Source organism: Geotrypetes seraphini, chromosome 1 (genome assembly GCF_902459505.1).
Source record: "Geotrypetes seraphini chromosome 1, aGeoSer1.1, whole genome shotgun sequence".
Lineage (NCBI taxonomy): Eukaryota > Metazoa > Chordata > Amphibia > Gymnophiona > Dermophiidae > Geotrypetes > Geotrypetes seraphini.
The window spans coordinates 33,330,715-33,347,034 of record NC_047084.1 but is presented as its reverse complement, the minus strand read 5'-3'; the positions used below and the strand labels follow the sequence as shown (position 1 = coordinate 33,347,034).

The following is a 16,320-nucleotide window of genomic DNA, read 5'->3' as shown; positions in this document are numbered from 1 at the left end:
AATAGGTGCCTTTGTTGGGCTTCCCAAATAGGCTTCCTTTTATGAAATTATTCCCCTGAATAATAATTGGTGGGTGGCCAATGCAATGCAATTTTTAAAAAGGGTTTCAGGGGCACTGGAGGGAAATTCATATAGAAATATGTTGTAGCCTTTCTTTAATATATAGCACAAGATACTCGGATCTGTGAAAAATCAATAATATGGCGAAACACACTTTCACAAGAAAAAAGATATGGCAATGTCATATAAAGAATGTAGGCAGTGCTGCTTCAGTTCCAAGGAGAAAGTTCAGATTGAACTGGAGGAAAAGCCTCAGATAAAGGCCCTCCCACCACCACAATGGTGGATAAAGGTGGTCGGGTGGTAACCTCACTGGCAAAAACCTCCGTTATACTCCCAAATGAAAAAACTGTAAGCAGGGCTGTCTATGCTTGATAGAAGAAAAACTTTCTACTTATCTCTGTTGATCGGTACACTGACGATGGCCAGCGTTTCACTAACTTGCTGCCTCAGGGTGTATCAAAAGTCCGATCAAAACTAAAGCCAGAAAAGAAAATTACATCAGTATACTGGACATAAAGCAAGACTTCAAGACGAACTTCATTTGAGCTAAGACATATCACGTCATGCAACTCGACATTTGTAGTATATGTTTTTATTTGCCCTTGTCCTAAGATCTATGTGGGCCAGACTACCCGTCCTTTTAGAACACGGGCCACCGAGCACAAAAGTTGCATTCGGAATAACCGACTCCAAGCTCCCATGGTCACACACTGTTTGGAGTATAACCATTCATTCACTGACTTACAATGTTGCGTGATTGATCATATTATTGACAACTGCTCCGATCGACAACAGCGACTTTTACGGGCTGAACAAGCTTGGATTTACAAATTGGACAGTGAAGAACCAAATGGGCTAAATCAAAAATTAGAATGGAATGTTTTCTTCTGATCATTTTTCTTTTGATTTTTCTGTCAGTTTTGACATTTTTCTTTTTAGGATCGTATGCGAGTTCTGACAGACATTTTCATTTTTCCTCTTGTGTTTGAAAAGTTATGAGAGGATTATTAATTTCACGAACATATTTTCTGCTTCAAGAAGATTTTTTTCAGATCGCGTTACCCTCCTCCCCTGTCAGCAGCCTAGTCAGCTGTTTTACTGCACAGGCACTTTCCGGGGTTTGACGTCACTCCCCGGGAGTTCATAACCCGGTACAGTCATGGTGCAGCCATCTTTTTGATCAGATGAGACGTTACGGCGTCCTGCTTAAAGGTATGTCATAGTGGCTTCTGAAGTTCGTCTTGAAGTCTTGCTTTATGTCCAGTATACTGATGTAATTTTCTTTTCTGGCTTTAGTTTTAATTGGACTTTTGATACACCCTGAGGCAGCAAGTTAGTGAAACGCTGGCCATCGTCGGTGTACCGATCAACAGAGATAAGTAGAAAGTTTTTCTTCTATCAAGCATAGACAGCCCTGCTTACAGTTTTTTCATTTGGGAGTATAACGGAGGTTTTTGCCAGTGAGGTTACCACCCGACCACCTTTATCCACCATTGTGGTGGTGGGAGGGCCTTTATCTGAGGCTTTTCCTCCAGTTCAATCTGAACTTTCTCCTTGGAACTGAAGCAGCACTGCCTACATTCTTTATATGACATTGCCATATCTTTTTTCTTGTGAAAGTGTGTTTCGCCGTAGCCTTTCTTTAATCCCAGTGCATGTGTAAATTATGTTCAGGCGCTTCTATGCTTAGTAAGTTATTGTTAGGATGAAAGAAGTTTGTGAAAGACTCAATTGTCCTTGGTGGTGGCGGGGAGGGTGGAAGGTATTTTAAATAGTTAGTCTAAAAAAAAAAAAGCTTCTACAAATTGTCCACGCTACCAGCAAAACCTAAAGGCATCCATAAAGCATTGAATATCTATCCACCAAACCATGCCCAAGAAAATACATAGAGGAGGCTTCTTCAATATGATGGCCAAATCTAAGTTGGACGTTTTGCAGAAGACACACAAAAATCCAGTAGCGAACATGACCATTTACAAAACAAAAAAAACTTTTTTCTTTCAAAAATGACCATTTTTCAGATGTGCTTGCCTCAGTGTATCTATCTTTTGAACCATTTTTGAAAAATCGCATCAAGAAGAAAAATACACCAAACAAGCCATTGGGATGTAGGAGGGGCCAGCATTTTTAGTAGACTGGCCACACAGACATCCCAGCAGAGCAGTGGGGCACCTTAGGGGGCATTGCACTGAACTTCACATAAAAAGGACCAGGTACGCATCTCACCATAACATCCTTATAGTGCAGCGGTCTCAAACACGCGGCCCGCGGGCCACATGCGGCCCCCCAAGGACTATTTTGCAGCCTGCGATCTGTCTCGCCTAAAGCAGGGGTCCCCAATCTGATTCCCTTCCCACTGCCCTCCCCCAAGCCACCGCAATCGGAGAACAGGCCAGCGCCAAGGTCTTAACTCTCCCTGCATATCTTCCCCAGCTTGGAGCCGATCAATTCTCGCCACCCGACGTCAATTCTAACGTCGGGGAGGAAGTTCCGGGCCAGCCAATCGCTGCCTGGCTGGCCCGGAAGTTCCTCCCCGACGTTAGAATTGATGTCGGGTGTCCTGAATTGGTCGGCCCCGCGCTGGGGAAGATAAGCAGGGAGAGTTAAGACCTCGGCGCTGGCCTGTTCTCCGATTGTGGCGGCAGCAGCCTGTTCCCCGATTTGCGGTGGTGGCGGCCTGTTCCCCAATGATGGTGGCTTGTGGGAGGGCAGGGAGAAGTAAAGAAAGAAAGGGGGGACAGAAAGAAAGAAGGGAAATGGGACACAGACAGAAAGGGGCATGGAGAGAGAAAGACAGAAAGAAAGGGCGGGCATGGAGAAAGAAAAAAAGAAAGAAAAGGGGCACGGAGAGAGAGAGAAAGACAGACATATAGAAGAATGGGGGCATGGATAGAGAAAGAAGGGGGCAGGGTGAAAGAAATAAAAAATTGGGGGAGGGAAGGAGACAGATGCTAGACCAGGGGAAAGAAAGGAAGGAGGGAGGGAGAGAAAGGAAAGATAGAGATGTCAGACCATGGAAATAGGGACAGAAGAAGAGAGAGATAAAAGGGAAGGTAAGACATGGAAACTCAGATTTTGAAAAAAAAGCAGAAAAATTGAATATTAAGTTAATGCCATAGATGGATGCAAGGCAGAAAGTGAAGACGGAGAGAAAACCAGTCAAAGGACAAGAAGACCCTGGAAACATAGTTAAACGCACAGAAAAATAAAGTCACCAGACAACAAAGGTAGGGAAAATGATTTTTATTTTCAATATAGTGATTGAAATGTGTCAGTTTTGAGAAAGGAAATATATTAAACTTTAAATGTGAGGGCTGCAGAAAAAATAGGGTACTTGGAGGGCCACAGAAAAAATAGTTAATGACAATTTTGCATAAGGTAAAACTCTTTATAGTTTATAAATCTTTCCTTTAACTGTTAAAGGAAATATTTATAAACTATAAAGAGTTTTACCTCATGCAAAGTTGTCATTTCTTTAATAAGACATTAACTTTTTTTTCTGCGGCCCTCCAAGTACCTACAAATCCAAAATGTGGCCCCACTAAGGGTTTGAATTTGAGACCACTGTTATAGTGTATGGTGAGTCCTCCAAAACCTACTGGACCCAACTGTACACCACACAAATAGCCTTTACTTGTATGCCTGCAGATATCATCTATATATAGATACAGTGTATTAAGGTGGGTTTTGGAAGAGTCACATATTCCACCATAAGTTTAGTAGAGTGAGATATGAGCCCGAGTCCCTATATCTATGGTTGACTACATTGCCCACTAAGCTACTCCATGAATCTGTTTGCTGCTCTACTAGGACTGACATAACATCTGAAGCTATCATACAGGCAGGTATGTACTGTTTCAATCACTTCTTTGAGGGGTGGGAGGGGGGTCAGTGACCACTGAGGGGGACTGTGGAGGGATCATGCCTTCATCTTTCCAGTGGTCATCTGTTCAGTTTGGGTACATTTATTCTTTGTTTGGAATTCTTTGGCATTTATTCTTTGTTAAAACATGTCTAGCCCCAAACATCTAAACTGTGCCCTGGATGTTTTCAAAAATATTTGATTGCAGTAAAACATCCAAATCATAAGCCTGCCCTAGTTCTGCCCAAACCATGCTTCTATGAGTAGCATGCCCTCTTGAGATTTAGGGCTCCTTTTACTAAGCTGCATTAGGGTATTAACGCACAGAATAGTGCTCGCTGAATTGCCGCATGCACTAGATCTTAAAACCAGCATTGAGTTGGCGTTAGTTCTAGCCGTGTAGCGCGCGGTAATATCCTGCGTGCGCTAAAAACGTTAGCGCACCTTAGTAAAAGGAGCCCTTAGACACACTAAAAACAAATACCATAGAAATCTGTTTCGAAAATAGCGAATTGAAGGGTTTGGTGAAAAAAATTTCCATGCCACGTTTTGGACATTTTTTTTTTTTTTTATATGAACCCCATAATTATCTGAATGTGGATACAAAAGCCATTAGTAAAATAATACTGTATATAATCAAATGGCAATTTAAAGTCCATGACCTGACTTGCAAATAGAAAACAAAATTACACCAGATTAAAATAGTCAAGTAGCATTTAGGGACATGCTTACGAAAGTGCAGGAAGTCTTTTTGTCCTTACAGTACCATAGAACCATACCTAAAGTGCAACAGTTAAGGTGTCCAACACTGGTCTCCCTACCTAAAGAAGGATACAACCCTGCTGGAGAGGGTGCAGAGGCGAGCCACAAAGCTAGTAAAAGGTATGGAGAATTTAAGCTATAAGGAACGCCTCGGGAAACTGGGCTTGTTCACCCTTGAGAAGAGAAAACTGCGAGGGGATATGATAGAGACTTTTAAAATACTAAAAGGATTCGACAAAATAGAGCAAGAAACACCGTTATTCACATTGTCAAATGTGACTCGGACAAGAGGACATGGGCTGAAGCTGAGGGGCAACAGGCCCAGGACAAATGACAGGAAGTTCTGTTTCGCACAGCGAGTGGTGGATGCTTGGAATGCTCTCCCGGAGGAGGTTGTGACAGAGACCACCATTCTGGGATTCAAGGGCAGGTTGGATGCTCCTCTTCTTGCAAATCACATTGAGGGATACGGGTAAACAAGATCTTCCTCAGGGAACACCTGGCTTGGCCTCCGCGTGTGCGGGTAGCCAGACTAGATGGGCCTAAGGTCTGATCCGGTGAGGGCATTTCTTATGTTCTTACGCAGTAAGTTCAAAACTTGTGTGGTAAATGTTAGGGGTGTGGCCAGCATCTGCCTTATATTTATCTGCACAGGGCAAACATTTACCTCTTGGGCCTGTTTCATGCATTGGCAAATAGCATGTAATGAGGGCCACAACCAAAATGAAAATAAAGAACTGGTGAGAAGCACATAACCCCCGATCTCAAACTTCACAAGCCATCTCAGGTGAAGCTCCTCAAGTGAAGCTTCTATATGATAAAGGGCCCTGCCTCCATCCCAGAGAACCACAATCCAGGCTTTCCCCATCTCCTGAGACTTACCAGGGAGGGTACACACCTGGTCTTTTAATGTATGTTAATGTACAGCGCTGCGTACGCCTTTCAGCGCTATAGATATGATAAATAGTAGTAGTTTAATGCACTTGGTGGAAGCCATTTTCCTCCACTCCTACCCAATTGTCGTGTGGTTTCAAAATGGTGACTGATCCCTAGCAGTAGTCAGGAGTCAGTCTGCCTTGTAGTAGTACTACAAGAACATTGCTAGAGGTCAGAGCCACCATTTTGAACCCGGACAGCAACAGGGCAAGAACACAGTGAGATTAATCCTGCCCCATCCTGTAGATAAGCAGGTAAGTCCTGGAGAGGATGGGAGGAGGACTGGGTGCAGTCCTTGCATGGAGAGGAGTACTTTACTCAAAGGAGGCCCTTCCCATGGGAGGGGCTTGGGTCATGCATATTATCTTTAAAAAAAGCAAGTAAAAGTAATATTATTTTCACAGGTATTCTTTTATGTTTTGGTACTTGATATCTTTAGCCTGAAGAACACAGTCACTGGCCAGTGCTAATACTTTAGGAAGATAAAAACATTTATATTTGATTATTGGCATGAGCCAATAATCAGTATTTTTCTGACCCGATTAATTTTCATAATTTTTGAACATTTGTTTACACTGTACACTTAGATTTTATAATAGGCAGTTTAGACATGCTTTAAATACATAAATAATTCTGATCTTGAATGGACTACGACAAGGAAAAGATGACAGATTCAAACAAATTTCAGTGGACTAGCTTAGAGCTAAAGGAAAAAATCAAGAGGTAGCATCAACTGACAAAACTGATGGGTAATGACAGGTGAAAAACACAGTGTGGGGGGAGCAGGACAAGGATCCTCTATCAGACTCCATTTTTCAATGCCACATGTTGCTGTTACCTGATACGAAAGCTCCTAATTTAATGGCAGTAACTGGAAGCTTTCTTGAAAAGAAAATCAAGATCTTATTTGTCAGACTTACAAATCTCCATGTAGGATATCTGAAACCCCTGGATTGACCCAAAGTCAAAAGTTTAATATTGAATACTGTAATATAACCCTGAGTACTCAAATCTGTAAATTGTTCAGGCAGACAAATGACAGCAGTTGTCGTACAAGAAAGAAAAAAACACCCCTTTATTTCATTGCTAATTTGCTAGTGAGTGTGAACAATGTTGTTTAGATCACAGGCTACATATTTCTAGTTCTCTAAAAATTTCTACTTGGTTTTCTTATTTTTCTCTCTTTCTTTAAGGCTGGATTAACAGCTTATTTCCACCCTGGAATTAATTTGAAGAAGATCCATTATTACAGTATTAAACTTTATGAAAAGCTGGAAGAAGAGACTGGACAGGTAAATTTGGAAAATTTGAGTTTAGGAATATCTTTTTGTAGACAGTAAAAAACAAAGAAAAAACCCCACATAAACTGTGGAAAAAAAAAAAGATTATCTTGCCTATGGTTAGATGAATAATGATTACTGAAATGCACACAAATACAGTAAAAACAAACAAACACAAAAACCAACAACAAAGGAGCAGTAGTAGACCAGGCACTTTCACCTTCACCTTCTTTTTCTTACGGTGGATATTTGGTCCATTATTGGATTTTGTGTGGATTTCTAATAAACAGACTTGTTTGACGCCACCACTTATTGCCCCACCATCTGCATGGGGCTCCTTTTACTAAGGGGTGCTAGCGTTTTTAGCGCGTGCTAACCCCACGCTACGCGGCTAGAACTAACGCCAGCTCAATGCTGGCGTTAGTGTGTAGCGTGCGTGGCACTGTAGCGCGCACTATTCTGCGCGTTAATGCCCCCAGTTTAACAGATGACTTAACGGTAGCTCATGTTGATTACATCCCCCCATTAGGGGCCTTAGGATTTTAGCACAGGGCCCCATTTTATGCCATGAGACCCTGTGCTCAAAGAACCTGACATAACAGAAGCCCATGTTGATAACGTCCCTGCTTAATGCCCACTGTCCACTGTGCCTATCCCACGCCTTCTTGAATTCAGACACCGTCTCTGTCTCCACCATTTCTTCCAGGAGATTGTTCCACGCATCTACCACCCTTTCTGTAAGAAAGTATTTTCTTAGATTACTCCTGAGCCTATCACCTCTAAACTTCATCCTATGCCCTCTCATTCCAGTACTGCTTTTCAATTGAAAGAGACTCGACTCATGCGCATTTATGCCACGTAGGTATCTAAACGTCTCTATCATATCTCCCCACTCCCGCATTTCCTCTAAAGTATACAGATTGAGATCTTTAAGTCTGTCCCCATATGCTGTATTACGAAGACCACACACCATTATAGAAGCCTTCCTCTGGACTGACTCCATCCTTTTATATCTTTTTGAAGATGCGGTCTCCAGAATTGTACACAATATTCTAAATGAGGTCTCATCAGAGTCGTATATAAGGGCATCAATAAAAAAACGTACTTTCTTTTCTTCAAGTGAGAATAAGCTTTCACTCTGGTGCAGGGGTTCTTCTTCACAGCAAACATGTTATAAAATATACAGAGTTGAAAAAAGACCTTTGCAAATCAATGTAAATGATTTAAATTAAGTCTTTCTGACTAGTGATTGAAATCAAATCCACTTTGGCATCTAATTAATCAATTACTGTAAATTGCATGCACAACTGACCTTATTCTATGTGCATGCAAATTTGTACCCGAGTCGGAAATTTGGGCTTGCAAATTTTTAAAATTAGAGATATATCTTACACATTTATAACCCCAACATTACTCTAATCTACCTCATCATCACTGTTCCTTAACGAACAAAAGAGCTGTTATTTATGTGCTACCAACTGGTTTCAAACAAATGGAAGCATTTTGTAAAGCAGCATTCTTGTTGCAGGGGAACAAAGTACATCTCTGTCAGGCACTCTGGATAACTGAGACACAGCACCTTCTAATTCTCTTTTCTCTCTAATCACAAAACCCAGTGTATCAGATGTGTGATTCCCAAACAAAGTCTATTTGCTGTAGAAGATTGGCAAGAAAACTATTCTATTTGTAGTTTATTAACCAGGGTAGTTCAAAAGAATTGTTTCCAACTCTTGCAGCAATTAATTAGTTCTATCAGTGTGTATAGTAATTATGTATATTTCATCCTTCCCTTGCAAGATGTACATTTCCTCCTAGTTGTTGCTTGCACACTTCTCCCTGGTGTAAGTAGGGTAACTCTAAGACAAAATGGAACAATAGCTCCTGGATGTCACAGCGGAAGCAGATAAAGAATGGCACTGTTTCTTAGCACAACTGCAATATATAATTTATTGTACCTACCAAACAAGGTTAATGCTCTCTACTTTAGATTTTGACATTAGTTGCTCTAAACACTTCTCCGGCTGACATTGAGATGGCTGGAGGCAGGCCAACTAACTCACGTGGTCAGTGGTGACCATGGATATTTAATGCTGGGCCATTTCCGTTGACCAGCATTGAATATACCGTTTATTTTTTGCCAGTTTAGACTTAATCAGCTAAATTAATATTCGGTGCTGGCCAGTTAACTCAGAGTAATAAGCAGCAAATTGCTGTCGCAATTTTAACGCAGCATGAATTTGTATGCTCATTACTTTGAACATGCCATGCTTATTTTTCTGTGCTGGATTTGTGGTATAGTTTCCTCTACCACCAATCTTATTGAGCATGGGCATAGGTTAGCAGTTATGCCTCAGAAGTATACCGATATGGCCAATATTCAGTGTCTTACCAGCATAACTAGCCAGGTAAAGATAGGATCACTATTTAAGTGGTCCTTCTTGCCCAGTTAGCTCTGTGTGGAGAAGCATGGAATATTACTGGTGCCCCTATACTGGTAACTCCCAACTCTGGTCATGCTCTGCCCTCAGACTGCCCTGGCAGTCTGGCTAAATGCTGGTTCACTGGCACTATCTAGGTAAGTGTTGACTTGCCCAGTGCAATTTAAATTGTTTGTTTTTAATATCAGGTTCTGTTTTTAGCATAAAATTGTAATGTATTGCTTGACCCTCCCCAAGAACTATTTGCCATGACCTTTTTTCTGGGCCCCTAAGGGCCTGACTCAGGCTTTCCCCTCATTCTTTTTATTTAGTGGAGAGGAAAAAGTGGTATACTACATCTTAATAAACAGTAAGCTCTGAATGCTGAATTGCTTATTTTTGTTGTCCTCTTTTTAGGCTGTTGGGTTCCATCAGCCAGGCAGTATTAGAATTGCTTCTATCCCAACAAGAGTGGATGAATTTAGATATCAAATGACACGTGCTCGTTGGCATGAAACACCACAGTATCTTATTGAACCTGAGAAGGTGCAGGAGTTGTTTCCATTACTGAACATGAACAAGGTAAAACTATTGTTTTGTGAGATTGAGTGAGCTCTTGAAAGATTCATTGGAAACAATAATGAAAGCCTTTTCTTCAGTTACACTGACATTTCACTCATGGATGCCAGGGCTTTGATTATTGCTCAGTCTCTGAACCGATGAACTCTTTGCATTGTTTAGTAATCTCCATACGTACTTTTACTTGCTCAGCATAGAAGTGGCACAAGGAGCAGGGCAGAAGGCAAGAATTGGAGACAGCCACATAATTTTGGATAACCAGAACTATATGGATATTTTTGGTTGGAAAAGCTGCATGCAAAAAGGCAGGTGTGTTCTTTAATTTTCCTGTTTTGCGTGTGCATGCATGTGTATGTTTTTTTCTGTGGGTCTTCTGTAAGATAGGCTTACATTTTTACACTACTGCATTGGTAATCATTTGTTTCTTCAAAGTCTGTAACCAAAACAGTAGGGGTATACAACCTACTAGTCAAGACTCATATGCTTTTCAACTAGAAAGAAGATTATCAAGGTAAGTACGTAATCTTCCTTTTTTTGTCTCTTAATGTATTTCATTTTAGGGATAGAGAAGAACAAGTGTAACTGATAAGCAGATAAGTATGTTGGGTAATTAATCATCTAATCAAAAAGTACTTTGAATACATGTGGGGAATCTCAGAACACCAACTTTAATTTGTGTGTGCCTGCAGCATTGGTACACGTAAGAACAGTTATCCTGTCCTCTGTGTTCTTGAAACCTGATGGTGCATGTTCATCAGCTGTTGTTAGTGAGTTTTCTAGGAACATAGCACCAGTAGAGAGCTGTTTTATCAGCACTGTAAATTTGTTTAGGGCCAAGATTTCCATCAGATATCATCTTTTTTTTTTTTTTTTTTTTAATCTTTATTCCTTTTTATTTCTTTCAACAAGTGTACAATATTATTACAATTAATTCACATAACTCACTTGACATTCTTAAACAATATTATTATACATGTTTTAATACCCCCCATCCACCTCCCATCCCTTCCCATATCAACAAAATATTTCGTCCAAACTTATACATACTTATACATCTCTCTTTCATAATACAATTAATCTTACATTAAATTTGTCCCTCCCCCCACCCTTTCTTCCTCAAACTCTTTATTCATTTTATTATACAAAGTAATGCACAACAATATATATCTCATCATAGTACATATATCCCCTTATATTTCATAACAACATATTTCCAATAAATTTACCCTCTTTCCTTTTCTATTCATACCTATATACCATGTTTCTTATATCCATTAATCAGTTGAAATATACCGCTAGCTAACTAAATTATCCTATCCCCCCCACCCCACCCCATTTTTATAAATTATCCTCTAAGGAAAAAGAAAAAATCTTAATCATTATAATAATCAATTAATGGCCTCCACACCTCTTGAAACCTTTTAAAATACCCCCTTTGTACTGCAAGAAATCTTTCCATCTTGTACATATGACAAACTGAGTTCCACCAGAAACTACAATTCAGTCTAGAACAGTCTTTCCAATTAGTTGTTATTTGCTGAATTCCCACACCAGTAAGAATCATCAATAATTTATTGTTTGCTGCAGATATTTGGCATTTGGCCCTCATACACATTCCAAAAACCACTGTGTCATAGGATAATGCCACATGACTCTCCATCAATATGTTGACTTGATCCCAGATTGATATCCAAAATGCCTGAATATATGGACAATAAAATAAAAGATGGTCTAAAGTTCCAACTTCAATTTTACAATGCCAGCATCTATTAGACTTAGAGCAATCTAATTTTTGTAATCTAGTAGGGGTCCAGAATGCTCTATGCAATAAAAAGAACCATGTTTGCCTAATAGATGCTGACATCGTACCTTTAATTCTCCAAGACCAAATACGTGGCCATTGAGATGCATTAATCTGATGCTTAATCTCAATGCTCCAAATATCTCTTAATCCATTTTTAGGCTTCTTATTCAAATAATTAGATATAATTTTATACCACTTTGCGGCCTGATGACCCAGAAAATCTGCCTGGAAACATAAGAATTCTAAGCTGTAATGATCATTTAAAGATTTCCATTCAGGGAACCCCACCTGAATAGCCTGCTTCAATTGCAACCACTTAAAACTTTGTTTTTTATTCAGACCATATTTATGTTGCAATTGTGAAAATTCAAGCATCTTACCATTATCAATTATTTCCGTTAATGATCTTATACCTGCTTTAATCCAATCTTTCCAGACAACCTTAAACCCGCCTATTTGTATCTTGGAGTTTACCCAAATAGTCTGTTGTTTCGATTTTAAAATAGAATCAGTAGTTAATTTGTCTATAAACCTTAATGTTTTCCAAGTATCCATTAATACTCTATTGTCCTTACGTATTCTAGGCACTTTTATACCAAGCAAAAGATCAAGCCTAAGTGGAAAGATAAGTGATCTCTCCATCTTTAACCACTCTGGTATTTGTTCCAAAAGCTCTGGGAGGACCCAATACATACCTTGGCGCATGATATAGGCTTGATGATACCTATAAAAATTGGGAAAATTTACCCCACCCTCCTCAATTGGTCTTTGCAAAGACACTAAAGCCACTCTTGCAATTTTACCCAGCCAAATAAATTTAACCAGAATACTATTTAATTTTTTATAGAAAGACCCCTGAAAAAACACTGGTATCATTCCCAATTGATAGCAAACCACAGGCAAAATCATCATTTTAACAGTTTGAACTCTTCCCCACCAGGACAAATGTAAAGGATTCCATTGCTCACACATCTCTGTTACTTTTTGTAATAACATTTTTTGATTTATTCTCATTGTCTCTTCGAGTGTTTTATTCAACCAAATACCTAAGTACTTTATTCCATCCTCTTTCCATATAAAAGGGAAAGGATCAAATATACCTTTTGTACAATGCACATTTAAAGGTAAAATCTCTGATTTAGTCCAATTTATTTTGTATCCTGAGAATTTTCCAAATGTATCTATTACCTTCAGTAGACATGGAATTGTTGTTTCCGGATTCCTCAAATGAAGCAAGATGTCATCTGCATAAGCAGATACTTTATATTCCACTCCAGCACATGGAATACCCTGTATGTCCTTTGCCTGTTGAATAGCTACTGCATTGGTAATCATTTGTTTCTTCAAAGTCTGTAACCAAAACAGTAGGGGTATACAACCTACTAGTCAAGACTCATGTGCTTTTCAACTAGAAAGAAGATTATCAAGGTAAGTACGTAATCTTCCTTTTTTTGTCTCTTAATGTATTTCATTTTAGGGATAGAGAAGAACAAGTGTAACTGATAAGCAGATAAGTATGTTGGGTAATTAATCATCTAATCAAAAAGTACTTTGAATACATGTGGGGAATCTCAGAACACCAACTTTAATTTGTGTGTGCCTGCAGCATTGGTACACGTAAGAACAGTTATCCTGTCCTCTGTGTTCTTGAAACCTGATGGTACATGTTCATCAGCTGTTGTTAGTGGGTTTTCTAGGAACATAGCACCAGTAGAGAGCTGTTTTATCAGCACTGTAAATTTGTTTAGGGCCAAGATTTCCATCAGATATCATCTTGGCAAATTTGTCAATGTAACTTTCAGCTGTCTCATAATTAGTAGAAATTTTTTCACTATAGATTTTGAGATAACACCATGATGCTGCTTACATTTCTGCAGCTAGCTTTCTGAATATTCACACTCACCTTCCGTGTTCAGTTCTTTATGGTACAGTATTCAGTCAATGGTATTTGTTCAAGTCTTCATTATTGAACTCATTTTTGCCCTATGCAATGTTTTCCTGTTTTTCATTAATTTCTGGTCATCACTATCACTGTAAAACTTTAACAAACTTATCTTTCTGTTTCTTTAAGTCATATATGATTACATTACATTATATTGATGTCTTCTATCCCGCCAATACCTTTCAGTTCTAGGCGGTTTACAACAAGAAATTAGCCTGGGCATTCCCAGGGAGATTACAAGGTTGATAGCTATAGTATGCATCGGGATCTGGGAAGGGTCGATATAGTTTGGTTAGATCATCTGACAAATTTCTTGAATAATATTGTTGTAGTTCCCACACCATAATCTTCAGTTAGCCAACGTACAGATGCACCATGATCAAGCTTCTGCAATATCTCAACTTTCTGTGCTATCAACAGCTTCCCTTTTTGTTTCTCACTGCTACCCTGAGGGGAATTTGCAGCTCTGACATTTTTCCAGTCCTCAATAATTATAGACACATCCGACTTGAACAGCACAAAGAAAAGGAACATAAGAACATAAGCAATGCCTTTGCTGGGTCAGATCTGAGGTACATCGAGCCCAGCAGTCCGCTCACGCGGCGGCCCATCAGGTCCAGGACGTGTATAGTAATCCTCTATCTATACCCTTCCTGCAGGAAATTGTCCAATCCTTTCTTGAACCCCAGTACCGTACTCTGCCCTATCACGCCCTCTGGAAGCGCATTCCAGGTGTCCACCACACGTTGGGTAAAGAAGAACTTCCTAGCATTTGTTTTGAATCTGTCCCCTTTCAACTTTTCCAAATGCCCTCTTGATCTTTTATTTTTTGAAAGTTTGAAGAATCTGTCCCTCTCCATTCTCTCCATGCCCTTCACGATCTTGTAGGCCTCTAAGTCTCCTCTTCTCCAGGGAAAAGAGTCCCAGTTTCTCCAATCTCTCAGCATATGAAAGGTTTTCCATACCTTTTATCAGACATGTCGCTCTCCTCTGAACCCTCTCGAGTAGCGTCATATCTTTTTTAAGGTACGGCGACCAATATTGGATGCAGTACTCCAGATGTGGATGCACCATCGCCCGATACATTTATACCAGGATAACTTCTTTCGTTCTGGTAGTAATAATGTTTTTGATTATACCTAGCATTCTGTTTGCTCTCTTAGCGACTGCTGAGCACTGTGCCATTGGCTTCATTGTCATGTCCACCATTACTCCCAAGTCCCTTTCTTGGGTACTCTCCTTCAATAACATCCCTCCCATCGTATAGCTGTACCTTGGGTTTCTGCTTTCCACATGTAGTACTTTATATTTCTCAACGTTGAACTTCATCTGCCATTTCATCGCCCATTCCCCTAGTTTGTTCAAGTCCCTTTGTAATTCTTCGCAGTCCTCCTTCGTCCGAGCTCCACTAAATAGTTTGGTGTCGTCTGTGAATTTTATTATCTCACACTTCGTCCCTGTTTCTAGATCATTTATAAATATATTAAATAGCAGCGGCCTGAGCACCAAGCACTGCGGGACTCCACTCGTGACCCTCCTCCAGTCCGAGTAGTGGCCCTTCACTCCTACCCTTTGTTTCCTACCCGCCAACCAGTTTCTGATCCATCTATGTACGTCTCCTTCCACCCCATGGTTCTTGAGTTTCCGAAGTAGGCGTTCATGGGGTACCTTGTCAAAGGCTTTTTGGAAATCTAGATATATGATGTCTATGGGGTCTCCTCTGTCCATCCGTTTGTTAATTCCTTTGAAGAAGTGCAATAAGTTCGTTAGGCACGATCTCCCCTTGCAGAAACCATATTGGCTGGTTATCAGAAGTTTGTTTCTTTCAAAATGTTCATCGATGTTGTCTTATCAGTACTTCCACCATTTTCCCCCTAACTGAGGTCAGGCTCACCGGTCTGTAGTTTCCCAGATCACCTCTTGATCCCTTTTTAAAGATGGGCGTAATGTTGGCTATCTTCCAATCCTCCGGGATCACACCTGTTTTCAGGGATAGATTACACTAAAAATTTTGGTTTACAGAGCTTTTTGGTTTTTTGGAATTTCAGATATGTACCTGTACTTGCAAATGCTTACTTCTAGAAATTTCTAGTACAACAAAAGTCATGATCAACCTAACAAGTTACAGTAGCAATAAAATTTAAATATGGAAATATTTTCCATTTATACCATTGTTACTTTTGTTTAATATAGGATTCAATTGCATGCATATATGCATAATTATAGCAATATAATATTGATATAGCAGGACCTATCAAGTGGTTCAGGCTTCAGCACAGGAAATTTGCTTTTGTCTCTGAGCTCATAGAACTGTTAGGGTTTAAGTGCCATGTAATGTTCTAGATCAGGGGTGCCCACACTTTTTGGGCTTGCGAGCTACTTTTAAAATGACCAAGTCAAAATGATCTACCAACAATAAAATTAAAAAAAAAAATACAAAGCACACTGTACGCATAGAAAATGTTAATTATCATTCCTATTCCGGGGTGTTTTCAAAGAGGTCAAAGCAGATGACTCTATGCACTGTCACCTCAGTAACAACCATACAAAAATACACAAATATACCCCTCTCCCTTTTTACTAAACCACGATAGCAATTTTTAGTGCAGGGAGCTGCGCTGAATGCCCAGCGCTGCTCTTGACACTCATAGCCTCCCTGTGCTAAAAACCTCTAT

General features: G+C 39.8%; 1 protein-coding gene across 2 annotated transcripts in view; it reads left to right on the top strand.

Annotated features, from left to right (window-relative positions):
• DMGDH (dimethylglycine dehydrogenase) overlaps nt 1–16,320 on the top strand; it is a 121,073-nt gene that overhangs the window by 15,540 nt on the left and 89,213 nt on the right. For both annotated transcript variants that reach the window (XR_004537971.1, XM_033929550.1), the window contains exons 3-4: nt 6,817–6,915; nt 9,738–9,902. Coding sequence is in view for 1 of the 2 variants with exons in the window: in XM_033929550.1 (XP_033785441.1) it covers nt 6,817–6,915; nt 9,738–9,902 (264 nt within the window). In the remaining variant the exon portion in view is untranslated. The remainder of the gene's footprint in view (nt 1–6,816; nt 6,916–9,737; nt 9,903–16,320) is intronic.